The 23,927-nt window shown below is 42.4% G+C and overlaps 1 protein-coding gene across 2 annotated transcripts in view; it reads left to right on the forward strand.

The window, feature by feature from the left end:
• The window catches only part of APBA2 (amyloid beta precursor protein binding family A member 2), a 596,113-nt gene that overhangs the window by 434,519 nt on the left and 137,667 nt on the right, over nt 1-23,927 (forward strand). For both annotated transcript variants that reach the window (XM_075345685.1, XM_075345686.1), the window contains one exon: nt 1,349-1,435. In XM_075345685.1, coding sequence (XP_075201800.1) covers nt 1,349-1,435 — 87 coding nt within the window. The remainder of the gene's footprint in view (nt 1-1,348; nt 1,436-23,927) is intronic.

The following is a 23,927-nucleotide window of genomic DNA, read 5'->3' on the forward strand; positions in this document are numbered from 1 at the left end:
CTACCTAATGCAAACTATTAAATAAACAGGTCACCTAAGAAAAAAGCAAACCCCACTTTTCATGGGAGATTTTGATAAGAATTATTCATATGTACTACTCTCCCTTAGGCCCTTTTCACACGTACGAATGTACGTACGTGTGTTCATGTCTCCGGTACGTGATAAAACTGCCAAACACGTACCAGAGACACGTACACACATAGACCTATGTATTCCTATGGTTTTGGACACACATAAGTATTTGCGCACGGAACGTGTGTCCGTTCCGTACTTACGTGCGTCTGTGTGTTTCTCACGCCAACATGTCCGCTTTCTCTCCGGCATCACGGTTGTCACACGAAACGCAAACGTGTCACACATAATGCAAACGTACCACACGGATGTGTTCCGTGTGACACGCACCGGAAAAAAGACGTGTCTGTGAGAAAAAAAACAAAACTTGACTCACCTTCTCCAGCCCTCCTGTCTCTGCCGCTGCTGGCACTTGCTTCCGACTGCCGCTTATTATGCTCATTGCATATTCACTTTACTGTGGCCGGAAGCAGCAGCAGCGGGGAGTCGGCAGAACCAGAGACCGAAGATCAGCACCACGGACAGCGACGCCAGGGACAGGTGAGCAGAAAGTTCCCGTTCTCCGTGTGTTATCACGGATAACACACGGAGAACACACGCAGCCCATAAACATGGCTCACGGAGGGCAAAACGCACCTCCGACACGTCCGTGAAAAACGTGCGTGATTTTTCACGAACGTGTGAAAGAGGCCTAACATACATACACATATGACTAAACTATTAAGGGTATATGCGCACGCTGAGTTTTTGGCTGCAGAAATTTTCTGCATCAAAAACTGCCCCATGTAGCAGAAAATACGGATTTTTGGTTTGTTTTTTTTGGTGCGTTTTTGTGCAATGCATTTTTTTAATTAAATCCTTGACTGAATAAGCTAGACAAGGCAGGAAAAAAAACAACAATAGACACGCTGCTTCTTTTTCTGCACCCAAAACTGCAGGGGAAAAAGAAGCAACGTGTGTACAGCATTTCAGAATTCTCTTTGACTTTGCTGGCATAAGGATAGACATGCAGATTTTTGCAACAAATTGCACCAAAAAACACATCAAGAATGCAGAGTGCGCACAGGGCCTTATGGATGCAGTGTATAAAAAAGGTTTTGCAATTGGTTTTCTTTATAATTATTAGAATTTTGCTGCTTTATTGTAATCTGGATTTTAATATAACCACCATGTAGAAATCCACCATCAAAAACCATAAAATCTTTTTCCATATCTCATTTATCCCGGATAATATGTGAATAATACCTTTTACATTATCTTTTTCTTCTCATTGTAGAACTCAGAAGGAGATTCTCAGACGTTAACAGAAGTGGATCTTTTTATATCAACACAGAGGATCAAAGTTTTAAATGCTGATACACAGGTGTGTTTTCATCTTGTTTCTTATAGAAGGACTAAGCTGTGGGATTTGTGGAGAGAACATTTATCCTTGGCGGTTGCAGAGAACAGTGCCATTGCCTGCAGTGTATAAGGACTAATGTGGTATTATTGAATGAAGACAAGTGCGTTTACCAGGAGGAGCAGGAGGTTCCATCAAAATCATGTGGAAATGTTACCATTTTTTCACAATATTAAATACATCTCTTAGACTAATAATACTGGTGGATTTACATTGAAAATCCATGTCAGAATTGTATAATACTGATATTGAGATAATAATATTTACTCATTTATATAGCGCCATTAATTCCACAGCGTTTTACATACATTGACAATATGAGCAATTTATGAGTTCGAGAATAAAATAACTTAAAGCGGCAAGTGTATTCAATCTTTACCTATCCAGCCCAACTGACAGCTGCAGCTTGTGCTGAGCAGTGAGAGATCTCAGCAACAGGAGGGACTCTGAGGAGCTGTCAACCAGGTTGGATGGGTTTAGGTTGAGTTAAACTTTCATAAAGGATTAAACAGCTATTCTGAAAGGAATTATCAAAGTAAATACGGCCTCATCAAGACTGTATCAGGTCTATAAAACCTATTTAGTATTGTGAAGTCTGCAGACAGATGTGCTGTAAGGAGTAAAGGTCTGTCTAATTAGAGTTTGCAGCTAGCCATGCATTTTTTCAGCTAAATAGGAGCAGCTTGAACTGTACTAAGTGTCTCTTTCTGCGGGCTTGTAGAGTGGTCACAAGGGTGCTACTGTAGTTTATGTGAATAACTGTTATATTGTATGTCAGTTTGGTTAATTTTCAAGATCTATCCTTGCAATGAGTGTATGTAAGCCTATGTTTACATCCATAAGCATAAAATCAGTCATGATATGTTAACATTTTTCAATGCACAGTTTAAAAGGCTGTCCCCTTTCAGTAAATCTCAGTCCCGGGTGCAGTTGCTTCTCAAAAATCAAACCACACATCACTCATTATTCCTTGGCCTAGCACTAAGTCTGTGTTGCTGCTATTAGTTGTGGTGCTAACGTCACATCAGCAGCTTGACAGTAGTGATGGACGGACTCACAGATAATTGGGACCGGCGGGTCTAAACAGGTTAAAAAAAAATGGTTCTGGTCCGGGATTGGAGCTGTATATTTGGTCGGATGCCAATCCCCATATCATTTTATGGTGACCAGAATTCGGCAATTAAAAATGGTGTTAGAAGAGATAGGGGCATAACAGCAAGCGGGCTGTACTTACCGAAGCTCCTGTGCAGCTGTACGCTGCTCCCAGGCCGCTCATTCACTTCAAGAGCCACTTATTACCTTCATTTAATGTGCACTGCTTTCCCAGCTCACCAACGTCTGTGATTGATTGTAGTCAGACGCGCACTCACCCTTAATGTCAGCGTGTCAGCTGAGTGCTTGCAATCACTGACACTATGCGTGTCTATCGTCGTATAAAAATGAATAAAAAAAATAAAAATTGGGGTAGGGTCCCCCATATTATGATACTCAGCACAGATAAAGCATACGGCTACAGGCTGCAGCCCCCAGTCGTGTGCTTATCTTGGCTGTGTATCAAAATAAAAGGAACCGCATACGTTTTCTTATTGTTATGTAAATAAATAATTTAAAAAAATGGGGTGTGGTCCCCCCAATTTTAATATCCAGCCATGATAAAGACCAACAGCTATGGGGCTGGAATTCTCGGGCTGGGAAGACCTATGGTTATTGGGCCTCCCCAGCCTAAAAATAGCGGCCTGCAGTCACCCATATCCAGAACTTCACCCGACTCTTCCTGATTGCCGTGGTGCGGTGGGAATTGGGGTAATAAAGGGTTAATTGTAGCTCACTGCAGCCACTAAGCCCTAGATTAGTGATAGGAAGCATCTATTTCGCCAGAGTTCACACTTGAGGGCTTCACTGCTGCTCTCAGTGAACTCCACTGAACCCTCTGCTGGATTGTCGGACTGAACTCCATAAAACCCTCTGCCAAATTATCTAACTGTGGATTGCTGGATGCAGCCACAGAGCTGTCCGACAATCTGGCAATGGGTTTAATGGAGGTCATGGAGGGCAGCGGGGGAGCTGTGAACTTCGGTGACCATACTGCCGGATTTCCAGATTGCTGTGCCATTGTGTCCTGCAATTCGACAGTGTGGCAATCAGAGCAGTCTGGTCACCAGAGTTTACTCTCAGTGGCTCCCCCGCTGCTCTCGGTGAACTTAATTGAAACCGTTGCCAGATTGCTGGACTGTCAGATTGGGGACATGGCCACACAACAGTCTAGCAGTCACGTCACCGGTGTTCACGCTTCCCTGCTGCTCTCAGTGAACTCAATTAAACCTTAATGGATGCACCATTTGTGGGGCGGCTGCGGGCTGCTATTTTTAGCTTGAAGAGGGCCCAATAACCATGGACCTTTCCAGTCTGAGAATACTAGTCCCCAGCTGTCTCCTTTACCAGCGCTGGCTATCACACATAGGCTGGGGACTGCACATCATTTTTTTTTTTTTTGCTGTGCCTGCATTTCACAGTAATGCCAGTAGCAAAGATGAATACAGTATTACTGTGATTGGCAGGCAATCCCCGCATGTTTAAAGACTGAAAATTAGGCGCCAAACATGTGGGGAGGGGTCTCGAAACTCACGAGGCGAATACCAAATACTTGACGAGTAACGGATATCCTGAGTACCCTAATATTTGTGAGCGTAACAAATAGTGGCGAGTATATTCCCGCATCACTATTAGGCACATCTTTTGAACTATATACAATTTACAGCTAATTAATTTGTCACCAAATTTCAATTTCAAAAGGTTTGATCATCTCTAAAGTATATTCTTCATTTCCTGAAGCAGTTCTCGAGATAGAAAATATGGTTAGATACACAGCATCTGGGGGAGCATGCTGTGAGTTTAGTTCACATATTATGTACATGAAAAAGATGATTTGGAAATTGTGCGATGTAAGTCTCTATATGAATACATTACCGCCATATATTATCACCTGAAATGGTTGTGTGCATAGGGCCTTATTAAGATAAGAAGCTATGAATTCTGTTTAATTCATAGCTATTTCTTGCCTGATTGCTATCTTTGTGATTTCTTCCCACAATCCCTAGCTTTGCTTAGCTTTTCTAGATCAAACAGATTTGTCAGCAGTACTTATTATTAAACCTGCAGTGATGGAAATGGAAATGTTGTTTTTTTTCTGTCGTTCCCATATTCTGACATTGCAGCAAAAAAGGGTCAATTATTACACAAAAGTATGAACTTAATTGCAGCCCTTCAATCTCAGCTCATTGTGCCTTGTTGTGACTCATTCTTCTTCATTCGCTTTATAATGCAAATGCAAAGTAAAAGATATATGTTTATCGGCATGGAGGACAGAGGTGTTTATTTGAATACAATGCATCTGCCGCACGTTCTGTCATAGCAAACACAGAAATAAGGTTATTTAGGTAGGTGACATTTGTCATTGACTGAAGCTTAGGAACGCTAGGCTCAGCTCAGATGAATTACTTATTCTGTGGCAGTACACTCAACTACCAAAAATGTCAACATAAGAAAACATTCTTTACCTAGACTATAAAAATGTAATGTAGTTACCTACAATACTCAACACCTCTAATAACATAACTGCCGGGTCTCAGCCTCAATTTTCTATTGAAAAGAAAATATTACAAAAGTGCAAGTTGCTATAACAGAAAGCAGAATTCTAAAAAATGTTAAATACTTCTCTGACATTTCCGTGGTAGTGTTATCTTGGAAATGTTTGTATTTAGACAATGGAGCACTTGGGTTTTCAGTAAAGGACCAATGGGCTCTATGGCCCTGTAAAGTTATATTCGATAACCTTTTTTTAAATTCAGCACTTCCTATGTGAGGGAGATGCCAGTAGGGGTGGCGCTTGTCTGCTGAATGCCGGGTATAGACACCACTCTGTTACCATCTGATCATTACAGATCTGACCAAACAGCAGAGTAGGCACTGTCTCTGTGCCGATAGAGCAGGGAGGGACATAGAGGGACAGACCGGCCCCTGAAGTGAGCGTAAAGATGACACTTTGTTTAAACTCTTCACCCCCCGGGCAATTTTCCATTTTTCCATATTTTTTTTTTCGCTCCCCTTATTCCGAGAGCTGTAACTTTTTTTTATTTTTCGTCAATCTTGCCATATAAGGGCTTATTTTTTGCAGGACGAGTTGTACTTTTAAATGAAACCATAAGTTCTACCATATAGTGTACTGGAAAATGTCAAAAAAATTCCAAGTGTGAAAAAATTGCAAAAAAAATGCGATTGCATGATTGTTTTTGGGATAGTTTATTCACAGTAATCACTATATGGTAAAACTGATGTGTTGGTGTGATGCCTCAAGTTGGTATGAGTTTGTAGACACCAAACATGTATAGGTTTACTTTTATCTAAGGGGTTAAAAAAACCCAGGAAGTTTGTCCAAAAAAGATGGCACAGTTTTTGCGCCATTTTCCCTGATCCGTAGTCTTCTCATTTTTCAGGATCTATGGCTTAGTGATGGCTTATTTTTTGCATCTTGAGCTGATGTTTTTAATGGTACCATTTTTGCGCAGAAGTGCTGTTCTGATTGCCTGATATCACATTTTGCGCAAAATTCATAATTTTGGCATTTGGAATTTTTTTACGCTATGCCATTTACCGCTCCAAAAATGCTGAAACTCCGTACTAGGGCTTTTTTTGGGGGGGAGATATTATTTTTGGAAAAACACGGTAGTACCTGTTGTACCTGATTAGACACCATATTTATGCCTGGCCTTGCACTTCCTGCCAAGTAAGATTGTTAGTATCACCTGTTGCACCTCCATATTATCTTGGTATTCCCATGTATTGACCTCTGGCTTCTCACTGACTATGCTGTCTACTGCTCCACCTAAGGCTATGTGCCCACGGGAGCTCATACCTGCGGATGTATCCGCAAGTACGGCCGCAGGTTTACCGCAGCTGCCCGCTGGCATCCGCAGCTATTTGTAGCTGCGTTAGTACAGCAGAAGAGCTGCGGTAAACCCGTGTACTTTCATGCGATTTACCTGCGGACGTCCCGGCTCTATCTCCATAGTGGAGGGCCGGGATTTCCGCAGGTAATTCCGCAGGAATAATTGACATGCAGTTATGTGCGGCTGCGGGACATCCGCAGCATATTCTACAGTCGCACATTCCGCAGCGTGGACACAGACACTCCTCATGTCCCATAGGATAACATGGGGATTGTCTGTACATGCTGAAACCTGCGGATTTATCTGGAAAATCCAGATAAATCCGCAGGTTCTCTGCGGAAAAATCAGCAGAAGCAAGCTCCCGTGGGCACATAGCCTTTTTGTATGCTCTTCCCATGTACTGACCTCTGGCTTCCCCCTTACTACACTACCTGTTTGTGCTATCACAGTGGTTGCAATAAAATGACTCTAATCCAGACCCAAATCATTGTATCAATCAATGTATCTATATTATGTAGTACAGATAAAAGAGGAGACTTCTAAGGGTACCTTCACACTTAGCGATGCAGCAGCGATCCGACCAGCGATCTGACCTGGTCAGGATCGCTGCTGCATCGCTACATGGTCGCTGGTGAGCTGTCAAACAGGCAGATCTCACCAGTGACCAGTGAACAGCCCCCAGCCAGCAGCGACGTGCAAGCGACGCTGCGCTTGCACGGAGCTGCCGTCTGGAAGCTGCGGAGACTGGTAACTAAGGTAAACATCGGGTATGGTTACCCGATGTTTACATTAGTTACCAGCGCACAGCTGTGTGTGCAGGGAGCAGGGAGCCGCGCACACTGAGCGCTGGCTCCTTGCTCTCCTACCATAGCTACAGTACACATCGGGTTAATTAACCCGATGTGTAATGCAGCTACATGTGCAGAGAGCAGGGAGCCGCGCACACTGCTTAGCGCTGGCTCCTTGCTCTCCTAGCTGCTGTATACATCGGGTTAATTAACCCGATGTGTACAGCAGCTACATGTGCAGAGAGCCGGAGCCGGCAGCACAGGCAGCGTGAGAGCTGCAGATGCTGGTAACTAAGGTAAATATCGGGTAACCACCTTGGTTACCCGATGTTTATCTTGGATACAGCTTACCTCAGCTGTCAGACGCCGGCTCCTGCTCCCTGCTCGCTTCATTTGTCGCTCTCTTGCTGTCACACACAGCGATCTGTGTGTCACAGCAGGAGAGCGGCTTTGAAGAAAACGAACCAGGGCTGTGTGTAACGAGCAGCGATCTCGCAGCAGGGGCCAGATCGCTGCTCAGTGTCACACACAGCGAGATCGCTAATGAGGTCACTGCTGCGTCACAAAAAGCGTGACTCAGCAGCGATCTCGGCAGCGAGCTCGCTGTGTGTGAAGCACCCCTAAGGGACATACTGAGAAGAAGCTGTGATAGATTTCAACTCTGTAGATCTTTCTTCTAGCCTCCTCCTATTGCTCTATAATACACAGGAATCTATCTTATATTGCCATATGTATACCGTAACTAAATTTGGAATTAATGAAGACAGCAGCACAGATCTCCCCTGTGTTTATATTTTGCAGACAGTCACCCCCCCCACACAAGAAGTCTTACACAGCTGTCAGTATAGTGAGACAGTGAAGAGCCTTCCTTAACTTAAAAGACTATAGTTTTTATAATTTAATTAGATATATATTTTTTTAACTTTTCCAAATTATACTGTATATAGTTAAGAAATTGTTATATCTTGGTTTACTCTTATCTTATGAAGTTTTCCAGGATATTATAGGTTCTGTTTTAAAATGACCTGGGTGACACAACTGCGCAAGGCTTGTGATAAGATAAAGCACTGATACATTTAAAGAGACTATGTCATAGTAGTAATGCAATGCAACATGCACCTCTGTTTTTACTAGAAACAGAGGCCGTTGTCCAGAGGATAAATCATACAAGCTCACTAAGCAATAATGCTGCTGCACTGGGTTGAGCAATATAATGTTTTAGTTTGTTGGGTTTTTTTTTTCAAATATACTGTGAAGATCACCTACTGTTTTCAGTGGCAGATTCCATGACAGATTCTCTCTATCACGCCTTGATCATCATATTTTTGGAGAAGTTTTCAGCCTTTAGCTCTAGTTAATGACTATTTCCATTGAGTGGCATAATGAGGTGCATTTACCTAGCTGAGCGCTCTATTCATCAGCTGAGAAATATGGTGCAGCTTCTGAATCATTGCAGTCTACATATATTTTTACATTTCTGCCCAGTTCAGTGCTGAAAACCTTTTGTAAAGCTTCATCCCAACAGATACTAAAATTTTTTAGGTAAGTGAAAAAAGTGTTGGGGTTTTAAAATATACAGTATTCTTCAACCCAAAACTGATTAATAGACCCAAATAATATTTAAAAAATATATGTGCAATAATTGCAAATGTTAAAGAGAACCTCACAACTGATACACGGAAGTATGTATCATATCAGATACTGGCTGTAAGATTTCAGCCATATATATTAATCTCTGAAATGCTGCAGTGTTTCCGAGAACAACATACTTTAAAAGGACCAAGATGCAGAGGAGTCTAGTTGGACATGCGGGGCCCCGGTGGCTTCTATCCGCCCACTGCCCTGGTGTGACAATTCTCACCCTGCATGCTTATATAGGGAAAGACCTGTCAGTCAGTGGCATCGGTCGGGGAGGACCTGCCTGCCTGACTGGTGTCTCTGGCAGCTTTAAGGCCATGTGCGCAATAGAAAGTGCCTTTTTTCCTATGGAAAATGCAGACCCTCTTAAAGAATCCCGCACCCGTGGTAAAAAAACGCACCAAAACCGCAGCGAAATCCGCATGCGGTTTACCACGGATTTACCACAGATTTACCGCGGATTTTCCGCAGGTTGGTCCCTGCGGATTTTTACCATTATCTATGGCAAAAACCGCAGGTACCTGCAGAAAAGAAGTGACATGCTCATTAATTCCGCAGCGGAAAATCCGTGGGTATAAAAAAACACAGTGTGAGCACAGCATTTTTTAAAACCGATAGGATTTTCTGGGGAATGACTGCAGCAATGTTAGACACATTTTCTGCAGCAAATCCACGGCAAATCAGCGGCAAAATCCGCGATAAATCTGCAGCGTGCGCACAGGGCCTTAAACAGTTTTTCTCTGAAATGCTGCAGCATTGCAGTGTGAAATATACGTGGCTGAAATCATGCAGCCAGCGTCAGACACGCAGCGTGCATCGGGCGGCATGTATCAGCCTTCACATTCATTTTAATGTTAGGTTCCATTTAAGTTACAGGGGGGTTTTGTGTCATTTCAACTATCATTAGATTCATGCTTCTGAAATCATGGCTGCATTAATCAGAGCCTCGGTGCCCAATTGCATTATTTCAAAGAGAACACAGCTTCAAAAGCAAGGGACTATCGGGAGAGACGTTTCTAGTCAGGTGCGACCCCTGGCCGGCTTCTTCCTACTCCACTCCATCTGATAGACAGACTCGTTCATAAGTGTACATATGGAGAGACCTGTCAATTACCTGGAAGGATGCAGGACCGACATTTTAGGCTGCTTTCATACTACGTTTTTTTGCTGCAAAAGTGGATCCTGTTTTTGCAAAGAAAAGCGCATGCAAACGCATGTGTTATTTTGCAGGATCCTGTCACTTTAAGTTTTTGGGCGGGCATTGGAGTCATGTGATCGGGAGTGAGGGGAACTGAACGTGAAAGACTTGGAGCCGACATCTGACAGCTGCGGAGGCTCGTAACCAAGGTAAACATCAGGTAACTTGCTTGGATACCCGATATTTACCTTGGTTACGAGCATCTGCAGCTGCTAGGAGCAGGGCTGCCGGCTCCCTGCACACGTAACCAAGGTAAACAACGGGTAACTAAGCCCGCAGTTACCCGATATTTACCTTTGTTACGAGCGTCCTCCGCTCTCAGGCGGGGGAGAGAGGGAGGGGGAGAGAGAGACTGATTACACCAGGCTGGTTTCTGGGCATGCTCAGTAGAGCAAGCAGGATCCTGTCTATCAGCATGCCAGCGTTCACATACGTTTGTGTTCAGTATTTGGACGCAGCTCACAAACGCTTCAAGTAGTGTTTTTGAAAAAAGTTAAAAAACTGCAAGTCGCTGGATCCTCACTATAACGCACACAAACACATGTGAACGCATGTTGACGTGAGTCCATTGCAAATGCATTGAAATGAAAACGCATTTGCACTGGATCCGTTTTTGCGTTAAAAAAAGTTCATGACGCATGTTAAAAAAACGTAGTGTAAAAGCAGCCTTAAAGTGCGTTTTCTTTTTAAACGCCATAGCATTTCAGAGTAACATATACCTGACAGTAATGACACAGCCAGGCTGTAATTCCTGCTGCTTGTGGTCCAGTCAGCATTAAACTAGTAACTGGTATCCTTTAAATTAGTCGAATTTTGAAGCTTAATGCATGCTGTCATAAATACAGTAAATATCAATAACACAGTATGCAGTAAGCTCCAGAGCTCCATCCTGTGGTGGCTTCAGACATTTAGGGATTTGGAGCTCTATATCTAAAAGACCAAGCTCCTACTACTTTAAAGGGTTGTCCTCACCTTTAAGCTTTAGAAGTGCACCACTGTACAACCACCCAACTCCCTGATTGTTGGGTGGCAGATGCTCCTCTTTGATGGATAGCTCATGCCAGCAGTGTATGGGCCCTCTAATGCTGCTGTACAATCCAGCCTTGCTTGCTTCGCAAGTGTTGGGATTATGACAACCCACTATGGTGTGCGTGGTTGTCATGATCCATGCTGTGCACTATACTGCAAAGACCCTCATAAGGACTAAGAAGCTGATGGCACTGGCAGAGGGTGTGTGAGGGTGGATAGGGAAACACTGTCAAAGTCCTCTCAATAATCAAATAGTCCTGTAACACAAGGGGGAGGTTATGTAAGCAAACCTAAAAAAGAGAGGAGAGCAGGTATAAAGAAATACATGTCAGTGAGAGAGATGGGGTCAGGAGTTAGCACTCCTGAGATCCTGAGTGGCCTCAATGTAAAATTAGGATGTGCTATTGTATTATATTGTTCAGGCACCGATCTAAGACAGCAGCGATGGCTGGTATCCTTGGCAATAAGTTGTAAAAAGCAAATAGCACTATGATGCTATATAGAAAAAGCAAGTAAATTGCAAACTTGCTTATTTTAATACTATCTTCCTGCCTATCTTAATTTTATGCCATGGAATTAACCCTTTGAAGATATAAAAAAAAATCAGCACAAAAAGCTGAACTTAAAACTTACGTGATAGTAGAAGGTAGAGATTTTCTTTGCTCTGCTGCTAATAAATGCTCAGGAAGAACAGGAGTTGGCAGGTTACAGACCTACTTCTGAATTTGCTTTTGCCTGTGCGGAAGGTACATATTTCTTCAGGAATCTTGAGCTGAATAATACATTGTATGCATTGTCTTTGTCAGTGTTTTGCAACCTATTATACAATAGGATAGTATGTTCATTGTTTATTTAATCTAGACAGATGTTAGATGGCTACTAAGCATAAAAAGGATCATTAGAATATATTTTTAGGGTTACTTTTGTTTTGACATTTTGTAGCCACTGTTAGGGGTACTTTACATGCTGTGACATCGCTAGCGATTGCTAGCGATGTCGAGCGCGATAGCTCCCGCCCCCGTCGCTCGTGCGACATTTGGTGATCGCTCCCATAGCGAATATTATCGCTACGGCAGCGTCTCACGCACATACCTGGTCAGCGACGTCGCTGTGACCGCCGAACATTCCCTCCCTCAAGGGGGAGGTGCGTTTGGCATCATAGCGACGTCACTGCGGCGTTACTAAGCGGCTGGCCAATAGAAGCGGAGGGGCGGAGATGAGCGGGACATAACATCCTGCCCACCTCCTTTTTTCCGCATTGCCGGTGGACGCAGGTAAGGAGATGTTCGTCGCACCCGCGGTGTCACACATAGTGATGTGTGATGTCACAGGAACGCCGAACAACATCGTACCGGTGGCAGCAGCGATATTAAGGAAATGAACAACGTATCAACAATCCCCGTTTTGGAACGATTTTGCGATCGTTGATCGTCGCTCATTAGTGTTACACGCTGCGATGTCGCTACCAGCTCCGGATGTGAGCCACTGACGTGACCCCGATGATATATTGGTAGCGATGTCGCAGCGTGTAAAGTACCCCTTAGGCTATGTGCACACATTGAGTATTTGTAGCAAAATGTTTCTGCTGCAAAAACAAGAGTGTTGTCAGGAAAAATTCTATGTAAAAATGTGCACGTTTTTGCCACGTTTATACATACGTTTTTAGTACTGGTTTTTCCCCATTCATTTGACTGGGTGAAAAATGCTGCAAAAATACTGAAATAATTGACATGCTGCAGATTTAAAAAACACTTTGATGGTGCAAATCTGCAAGGAAATAATACGCAGCATATATATGAGATTTCAGAAATGTCCTTCACTTTGCAGGTAAAAACAGGCTGAAAAAATAGCAAAAATGCAACATGTGAGCAAGCCCTTAAAGGGGTGGTTCATTAGTTAGCACTAATGGCCACATCGTTGTAACATTCAGAAACAAGGCTTCTCTCAAATACCTTGTGTTGGCAATAGTGCCTTCTGAGTGGCACTATTGCGGTCCGCTCATCCCCATCGCATGACCCCCAGAGTCTGTAACCTTTGAGATCCAGTGATGTCACGTCAACTTCCAGTTGACCCGACATCACCAAGGCCAGCCCCAGTCTCCCTGAGTGACTAGGCTGTGGGCAAAGTTTCACCTCTCCACACAACCCAGCATCGCTCCTTCTTGCGGCGCTCTGCAGTGAAGGAGGGAGTGCGCAAGATGCTGGGCTGTGACGAGTGATGAAACTGTGCCTACAGCTCAGTCAGTCACTGAGACTGGGGCCAGCCTTGGTGATGTCGGGTCAACTAGACGTTGACGTGACATCACCTGATCTCAGAGGTCTTGAAGCCCGGGGGTCACGCAATGGGGATGAGTGGTCCACAATAGCACCACTCACAGGCACTATTGCCAACACAAGTCATTTCAGAGAAGCCTTGTTTCTGAATGTTATATCGATGTAACTAGTAAAGCGAAGTAGTGAACCACCCTTTAAGACGTTTTCATCATTTAGGGTCTTGAGACCTGAAACAAAGTGACAGACACACTCATCTCAAGCTCGAGCAGAGAAATGACAGGATTTATAGGAAGTCTAGGGGTGATTGATGGCGTTCACAGGACTCGGACCCCCACGGATCAAAACAGCTCTACAGTGGCTACAACATCATGTATCAAACCGTTTTTAAAAGTTTCTCCAGCCTTCAAATAACCTTGATAAGTGTTTTCTAAACCTCAGATTAAAGTTTGCCAGAAAATACCAGCCAGACAAGAATATGTGCAGGAACATTTTTAAAGCTCTCTAGAACTATCAGACAAAGAAAACATCTTGACATTGGCAGGGACTGAAATTGACATGATTAAATTTATCAGATAGAAGTCTTCAGAATTTCTCAAATGGTGTCTCACTCAAAACAACAAAACGTGCATTGGATTTTTCCCATGGCATATAGCTGTGTTTGTTTTTATTTTTGTTACCCCATGAAATTGTTTTGCAGATTGATGTTAAGCTCAGCCTAGCTGAAGAACCTTTTTATGAAATTTCATTTCTGTGACGTTAATGCCTCAGGGATTGTTTTTTCATGAGCCTTTTCATAAATCCACCAAAGTAAAAAAAGACGAAAACATCAAAATGCTAAATATTTGAATGAGTGAAGGAGGAAATGTGTTTTGTGCTTTGAAAAGTCTAGATTTAGCAGAGCTGAATTCGACATTTCAGTGTTCAGGGCTATTTTGTTTGGCAATATACAGGAATAACTCCAAGTCCATGTCTTTGCCTACAGTTTTTTGTAAACATATACCACTATCATCATATCGTCACTTCTCACTTCTTTAATAGGATCATGTTTAGTGATGGGCGAACTTGAACTGTAAAGTTCGGGGTCCGTACCGAACACATAGTGTTTGTGCACACGGTCCCGAACACGAGCTTTCCTGGGAAGCTCATGTTACAGTTCGGCTCCAGGGGCTGTAAAAACAAGCACATTATTAAAAAAACATTATGATTATACTTACAGGTCCCGCGACGCGTCCTGCAGACCCACAATCTCCCGGCCGCTTCTGGTTCCGGGTCTGATCATTAATCATAGGGCGTTTCGCCCATCACTAATCATGTGCTGTGTGTCTTCCATCTATTGTCTCTTAACAATGGACAAAACTGTTGCAAGTAACAGGGTCACCTAATTTTTTACATCTGTCATCCTATAATTGATGGAGGTAAAGATCTCATATACATGCACATCTGTTTTCATCTATAAACAATATGGCCCTAGACTAAAGAAATAAAGGTTGGCGTATAGTATATATGTACAGTGGGTGAAATAAGCATTGACATGTCACCAATTTTCTAAGTAAATATCTTTCTAAAGGTGCTATTGAGCTATTAACTTGAATTTCTCAACAGGTGTCGATAACAACTCATCCAATCCACACAGGCAAATAAATCAAACCATAGATTTCCATAAATTTAAGTTATTTGTAATAATGAGAATTGACACAGGGAAAACAGGAAGAAGTGCAAAAAGCCATGGACTGTTCTGACACCAGCTAAAATGTATCAGGAATTAGTAAGCAATCCTGCCACTTAGTGAAAACTAATATCAGCTGGTTCAACTGATGGCTTATAAAAAGGTGTCTTGCTGTGAAAATCCCCCACAAAAAAAAACTCATGATGGGTAAAACCAGTGAGCTTTCTTAATAACTAGAGCTGATCGAACGCCCCAAAAACCGGGGCCAGCGGATCACTGACAGATTTAGAAATAAGTCTGATCCGCTCCGGAATCCAGTGCCCATATAAGTCAATGGGCACCAGAATCCAGAGATTAAAAATGTCTGTGGAGGGGATATGGGGGAAGGAGCTCGTGCGGTGTACTCACCGAGGCTGTGTCATGGCGGCACACTCCTTCCGGGTCACACTTTTACCTTCCAGAGCTGACAATTCAATATTCACTACTTCACCGACTCATGTAATTGGTTGCAGTTAGACTAAACTCTAGGTTGTGATGACACGGGCGTCTATGAGATACCTGCATCACACAAACCTGTAAATAACAGTAAATAAACACACAGAGAAAAATCCTTTATTTGGAATAAAGTACAAAACACACCCTCCTTCATCACTTTATTACCCCCAACACCCTGCAGCTCGTGCCTAATCCACATGAGATCCCACAAAGACACATCCAGCTCTGCTACATGTCAGAGCGAGCAGCCGTAGAGAAGACTGCCAGCTGTGAGTGCAGCCTATTATTGAGCCGCGATAAGCGATGACTGTCACAAGCTGGCGGCGCGTCAGCCTGGAAGCAATCACAGATGAGAGGACAGCTGGTGGGTGGGTAAAACACGGAAAACTGTGTGTATGCGATTATACAGTACAGGAAGTGAATGTGCGACCCGGAAGCAGTGTGCCGCCATGACACTGAGTCTCGGTAAGTATGAAACTCTCACTTATTTCTTCTTTTCTTTATTTTTACTTTAATTGCCGAATCCGGATCGTGCACCCGGAATCCCGTGCCCGGGTCCGGCACCCAAATATCGTTGAAACCGCGGGGATCTGGACTTTTATAGTCCGGATCCGCTCAGCACTATTAATAACTTATTGTTGCAAGACATACTGGCATTAGTTGGAGAAGACTTTTTAAACTACTGAAGGTTTCAGTGAGCACTTTGGGTCATAATCCGGACGAGTATAGAACATAATTTCACCATAAACCGACCTTGTTGGTCTGGTCAGATGAGACCAGAATTGAACTCTTTGGATGCCATAATACACACAATTTTTGGTGGCCAAAAGATACTGCATATCACACCAAAAACACCATACCAACAGTCAGTGAAGTTTGGAGGTGGGAATATCGTGGTCTGGGGGCTGTTTTTCAGCATACTGCACTGTCAAACGTTATAGTTTAATGGTTTTCAAGGTTTAAGGTAGACTCAAGTCCATCAAGGCCAACTCATAGCCTAACATGTTGATCAAAAGGAAGACAAAAACTACATGAGGCATACCATAAGTTCCATATAAGAGGAAAAATTCCTTTCCGACTTCACATACAACAATCACACTACATCCCTGGATCAATGCATTCATATAATTGAAGAAATAATGAATGGAGAAATGTACCGTGTAGTGATAGGCAAGCACTAAAATGCTTGAATGCTCACTATTCGATTCGAGCTGGTCCATCGCTTGGACGAACTTGACACGATTAATGAGCATTATGGAAAGTCAATGATTGGTCTGTTCAGATCTCCATCAACATACAGCCAGACATGAACAGCATTTTCAGTGTGAGGGAAAGTGTTTTTTTTTTATCTTTGGCTAGTCACACTATATCCAAGAGCATTGTTTTATCCCCTGGGAGAGCCAGCCAGAGACTGTGAATGATTCTCCCTGGGGTTCCACATTATGCAGTGAAGCAAGCCTGTGCTTTATGGTCGTTGTGTCACAGACAAAATATCTGAACACCCGCAATACTCGGCCGAGCTTCGTGAGTACCCAAGCAGGTTAATGCTCAAATGAGTAATGAGCAATGCCGAGCATGTTCACCCATCACTAGTACCAAGGCAATCTTTCTAAAATCTGCTGCCATCTAGCGGGATGATGAAAATAAAACAAAAGTGGACATTTCAGCAAGGCAATGTTCCCAACCACATAGCAAAGAAAACTCTCAATTGGTTTCAGAAAAAAGAAAATAAAGCTGCAAGAATGGCCCAGCCAATCACCTGTCCTGATTCCAATAGAAAATTTACAGAAGAAACTAAAGGTCAGAGTTTAAAGAAGGAGCTCATGAAGCCTTCAGGATTTTAGTGTTTGTGTGGACGAATGGGCCAATATCACACCTGAGCAATTCATGCGACTAGTTTCTCCATACTCAAGGTGTCTTGAAATTGTCATCAGCAACAAAGGCTTTTGTAGTATTAAATATATTTCAGCAAGCAAGTTCAATACTTTCTCCCTGTGTCATTTTTCATTATTACACATCACAATATTTATTAATGTATAGGTTTGATTTCTTTGATTATGTAGATTGGATGAGTTGTTGCCGACACCGGTTGAGAAATTAATGTCAATAGCACCTTCAGAAATATATATACTTAGATGTTTGGTGACGTGTTCAACAGTTATTTTACCCTGTGTACATACATGTAGACATGTGCCATGCTAATTTTGTATTGTGGACGGTGATTTAATACAGAAAAACGGTGACTCATAGATAATATCTTCTTTGATTGTAGTTGCTTGCTTTTCCAATCTCCTCCATTTGCAACAGATCACTATTATGACTTTTCCTAATGGCTATCGATACATCAATGGCCCCTAACCCTAACAAATATTCTCAGCCTTTGTAATAACAAAAAAAAAACCTTTTAACACTGCCTTTTGGCTGCTGGCAGCAATACTTTCTCAAGAAAGGAGGCGTCTTTAAGTTGTCATCACCAACAAAAGCTTTTGTACAAAGTATTAATTACATTTCAGTAAGCGTCCTCAAAACTTTTTCCCTGTGTAATTTCTCATTATTACACATCACTAAATTTATGGACATCTATGGTTTGATGTTTTGATTTCTTTGTCTGTGTGGTCTTCATAGATATATATATATATATATATATATATATATATATACCGTACGTATATAAAAAAAAAATATATATATATAACAAGCTGAAGAAGGATCCAGCAAGGCAGAATGACTCCAAAGGGCAACAAAAGTTTTGTTTTTTTTTTCTCTGACTTTATTAACTAAGAATAAAAAATTCCAGAGCTCTTGACAAGTTGTTAAGTGCAAGGTATATGCAGTATGGACAGTCAGGTCCATACTGCATATACCTTGCACTTAACAACTTGTCAAGAGCTCTGGAATTTTTTATTCTTAGTTAATAAAGTCAGAGAAAAAAAAAAAATTTGATGCCCTTTGGAGTCATTCTGCCTTGCTGGATCCTTCTTCAGCTTGTTCTACATATCTTGGAGGTCTCCCACTTCGGGTCCGTGCAATAAGGAGAACAAGGACGCCGGGGCTTCAGCTCAGACAGGTGAGCTGGTCTACAACCTTTATTTCAAAATATATATATATATATACATATATATATATATATATACATATATATATATATATATATATATATATATAATCTTAATGTGACAATGGTGAAGATATGGGATATGGGACTTCAATACAATGTAAATTAGTCAATGTACAGCTTGTATAACAGAATCACAGGAGCCACTAGGATCCCCTTCCTCTTTTCCATGACATCATCGAGCTGGTGGATGTTAGAGATCTTTTGCTACTCCCCCTTATATTTGAGGATGCCCCACAGATGCTTAATACGGCTTAGGTTTGGAGACATGGTTGGCCAGTCCAGCAGCTTTACCCTCAGTTTCTTTAGCAAGGCAGTGGTCGTTTTGGAGGTGTGTGTGTGTTAGGGGTCGTTATCATGTTGGAATACTGCCCTGCGGCAAAGTTTCCAAAGGGAGGGGATCATGCTCTACTTCAGAATATCACAGTACATGTTGGCATTAATGGTTCTCTCAATGAACTGTAGCTCTGCACAGCTGGCAGCACTCATGGAGCCCCAAACCATGACACTCCCACCACCATGCTTGAATGTAGGCAAAACACACTTGTCTTTGTACTCCTCACCTGGTTGCTGCCACATATGCTTGACACCATCTAAACCAAATACGTTTATCTTGCTCTCCATCAGAGCACAGAACATGATTCCAGTAATCCATGTTCTTAGTCTGCTTGTCTTCAGCACACTGTTGGCGGGCTTTCTTGGGCATCATCTTTAGAATAGGCTTTCTTCTGGGATGACAGTCATGCAGACCAATTTGATGCTGTGTGTGGTGTATGGTCTGAGCACTGACAGGCTGAACCCATGTAATCTCTGCAGCAATGCTGGAAGCACTCATACATCTATGAGCAAGAATAATGAAAAGAGCATATTCGCATGGGAGGAATAGAGCTATCCAAAAGCATGTGTGAAAAAGACTTGGGTATACTAATAGTTCACAGACTGAACATGAGTCAACAGCGTGACGCAGCAGAAAAAAAGGCAAACACCATTCTAGGATGTATTAACAGAAGCATACAGTCTATATCATGTGAAGTCATTATCCCCCTTTACTTCTCTTTGGTCAGACCTCATCTGGAATATTGTGTCCAGTTCTGGGCACCACATTTTAAAAAAGTCATCAACAAACTGGAGCAAGTTCAGAGAAGAGTGACCAGAATGGTGACTGGTCTGCAAACCATGTCCTATGAGGAACGGTTACAGGATTTAGGATTGTTAAGCTTGTAAAAGAGAAGACTGAGAGGAGACTTAATAGCTGTCTACAAATATCTTATAGGCTGTCACAATGTAGAGGGATCAGTTTTATTCTCATATTCACAAGGAAAGACTAGAAGCAATGGAATGAAACTGATGGTGAGGAGACACAGATTAGATATTAGAAAAAACTTTTTGAGAGTGAGAGTGATCAATGAGTGGAACAGGCTGCCACGAGAGGTTGTGAGTTCTCCTTCAATGGAAGTCTTTAAAAAGAGGTTGGACGGACATCTGTCTGGGATTTAGTGAATCCTGCTTTGAGCAGGGGGTTGGACTAGATGACCCAGGAGGTCCATTCCAACTCTAATATTCTATGATTCTATTTTGAAAAGACAACCTGTGAATGTGACGCTGACCACATGCACACAACTTCTTTGGTCAACCATGGTGAGGCCTGTTCTGAGTGGAACCTGTCTTGTTAAACCACTGTATGGTCTTGGCCACTGTGTTGCAGCTCATTTTCAGGGTGTTGGCAATCTTCTTATAGCCTAGGCCATCTTTACGTAGAGCAACAATTTATTTTTCAAATCTTCAGAGAATTCTTTGCCATGGGGGGGTGCCATGTTAAATTTCCAGTGATGAAAATGTGAGAGATAACATCATATTTAACACACCCTCTCCACATTCACACCTGACACCTTGTGACACCAGGAAGGGAAAATGTCTAATTTGGCACAATTTAGCCATTTTCACTTACAGGTGTACTCACTTTTGATGCCAATGGTTTTGACATTAATGGCTGCTTGTTGAGTTATTTAGAGGGCACACCAAATTTACACTATTATACAAACTGTAGATTGACAATTTTGCATTGTATCAAAGTGTCATATCTTCAGTGCTGTCTTCATGAAAAGAAATAAAATATTTACAAAAATGTTGGGGGTGTACTCACTTTTGTGATATACTGTATATATTTACAAACATTATGCAATAGTAACCTGCTTTTTCCATTATATAACTAGAAGGCACAGCGATTTGGTTTATCCTGTCTCTTGGGTTAATATCTACACAAATGTGAGGACTGTTCTCACTTTTCCAATATTTCCAATATACTGCATATATATATATATATATATATATATATATATAAATATATATATATATATATATATATATATATATATATACATACAGTATATATAGTTTCATGTTTGCTAGTGGATTTAGTTCTCTGACGCAGCTCGTCTTTGTTATGGTAAAATATCACCATTTCTGTTCTGTATTTACCTTCACCCAGGCAGAGTCATAATGCCGCTTATCTCTCCACATTAACTTGAATAAATACATAAATACAATTGCCTCCATACAATAGTCAGTTTATCTGTAGTTATTTGCCAGCATATGAATATCACCGTTCCAGCCATCTCAATACCGAAACAGTGCACATCAAAGTGACACGAAGGCCACAGTCAGCAAACCAAGAGAAATAAGAACAGTAGGGGCTGCCAGAGCGATAACAGTGATTTATACCCGCTACCTGCATGAAGCAGAAAGATAGGACATTTCACAGCCACATAATCTGCTCATCTACACCATTCCTGGGAGTCTGACATAAATAAAAAGATGTCACATCTTTATGTGTAAAAAGTAAACTGAGCTCTGCTAAAATAGGACTGAAGTTTTAATGAGAAAGCAAACTATTCCGCTGTGGACGGAGGAACACTCCGAACGTGTGACCCTTAGGCTCTGTGCGCACTGGGAAATGGAATTTTCTTGAGAAAATTCCGCATCCTCTCAAAGATTACCGCACCCGCGGTAAAAAACCGCGGGAAACCGCACCCGAAAACCGCATGCGGTTTGCCGCAGTTTGCCGCGGCTTTACCGCGGTATTATTCGCGGTATTGCCGCGGTTTTGCCGCGTGCGGGTTGGGATGTGCTTTATTGCATTCAATGCAATAAAGCACATTGAAGAAAAAAAAAAAAAATACATTTAATTCTGATAGTAGATAGACAGAAGAATAGATAGAGGGATAGATAGATAGACAGACAGAAGAATAGATAGAGGGATAGATAGATAGACAGACAGAGGGATAGATAGATAGATGACAGATCGCTACATTTCCCACGGTCGGCAGTGAGTTCACATTACCGGCCGTGGGAAATGACCGATAATTACCTCTGCTGTCTGCTGCATTCAGCCTGTCTGTGACAGTCGCGGCTGGATGGAAGCAGTGCAGGACGTCGGAGCCGGAGCTGTGGATGTCGGAGCGGTGGATTACGCCGGAGCTTTGGTGCGGGAGGGGTTAATAAAATGGTGAACGAGGCTTGTTGGTTTTATTTAAAATAAAGGATTTTTCGGTGTCTGTGTTTTTTCACTTTACTTACGGGTTGATCATGTCAGCTGTCTCATAGATGCTGCCATGATCAAGCCTGGGGTTAATGGCGGTGGTCCCCCATCACCATTAACCCCTTGTATTACCTTGTCACCACTGCTACACGGTGGCAAGAAGAGCCGAGGACACGCCGGCAGTGCCGCATAATGGATGCGACAGTGCTGGGGCAGCTGCGGCTGATATTCTCGGCTGCCGGAGGGGGAGTGAGGCGGGGGACATTACCCCTGCCCCTCTCCCTCCCCAGCCTGAGAATACCGGGCCGCCGCTGTGTGCTTACCTCGGCTGGAAGGTAAATATGCAGCGGAGCCCACGTTCTTTGTTTTCTATATTTCCGTTTTCTTTCTATGTGTGTTCTATGTGTCTGTGTCTGTGTGATCTATGTCTGTGATGTGTGTTCTGTGTCTGATGTGTGTGTGTTTACTCTCTGCACGGCTTCCTGTTCCTGTAATGACATCACTTCCCTGCAAAACCGCAAGCAAGTGATGTACATTACCGGAGGTAAACCGCAAAATACCGCAGGGAATAACGCAGGAAAACGCAGTGAACCGCACAGAATTTGCTGCCTGCGTTATTCCCTGCGGGATTTCATGATTAACATTGAGTCAATGGAGTGAAATCCCGCAGCGATGTGCGGAAAAGAAGTGACATGCACTTGTTTTTGCTGCGGGATTCCCGCAGCAAAACATGCAGCTGTCAAATTCCGCCCAGTGCGCACAGGATTTTTTTTCTCCATAGGATTTGCTGGTGATTCACTGCAGAGATGTTATGAACATTTTCTGCAGCGAAACATGCAGCAAATCCGCGGCAAAATCCGCGAAAAATCCGGTAAGTGCGCACATAGCCTTATGCAGTATTTCCTTAGTATAGGGGCATGAAGGCTGTGATATTACAACGTTCAGCATGTACTGTAACCTCACTTATGTCCAAGCCCAACTTCACCTTAATCATTTTGCTTCTTTTTGTTGAGAATATTTTTATTTTGTAATTACAAGTACTTGTCTATGTACAATACTTGATCTGAGGGAAGTTAAAGGGGTATTCAGGTAACAAAAAAAGGATGTGATAACTCCTAGATTGGTAAAGGTTCAACCTCTGAGGATCCCCAGAAAGGTGCACTTTTGTCCCATCTGAATAGAGTGGCAGTGGGCTTTATCCGTTTGACTCTGCCAGAGAAAGCCGAATAGAATACTCATTTTTCTCAAGGAATCTCATAGGGAATGAATAAAATGTCGGCTGAGCATTCGCAGTTCTACTTCATTCAAATGGGGAGCAAAAGTGTCAATTGGTCGGAACCCCAGCTATTGAACCCCATCAGTCCACTGTGGAATACACCTTTAAGTAGAAAAATGTCAGGACACCCTGCTTTGCTTCTCTCACTTATTGGTCCATAGACTGTTGAAGCGAGACTATAGTGACACATCTTCTGGTAGCACAGTTTCATATATGAAGATGAGCAGACAGGCAGATAGACAGACAGATAGAAAAAAAAGAGAAGGAAGGCAGCACTCCAACATTAAAGCTGAAAAATCAAACCTTTATTGGCCAATGATGTGACTGACAATGTTTTGGTTTACACTGAACCTTTCTCAAGCTGGACAAAGGTTCAATTGGAACCAAAACATTGTCAGTCACATCATGGGCCAATAAAGGTTTGATTTTTCAGCTTTAATATTGGAGTGCTGCCTTCCTTCTCTTTTTTTCTGTATTATTGGCATTTAAAAAAT

This window comes from Anomaloglossus baeobatrachus, chromosome 4 (genome assembly GCF_048569485.1).
Source record: "Anomaloglossus baeobatrachus isolate aAnoBae1 chromosome 4, aAnoBae1.hap1, whole genome shotgun sequence".
NCBI classification, from domain to species: domain Eukaryota; kingdom Metazoa; phylum Chordata; class Amphibia; order Anura; family Aromobatidae; genus Anomaloglossus; species Anomaloglossus baeobatrachus.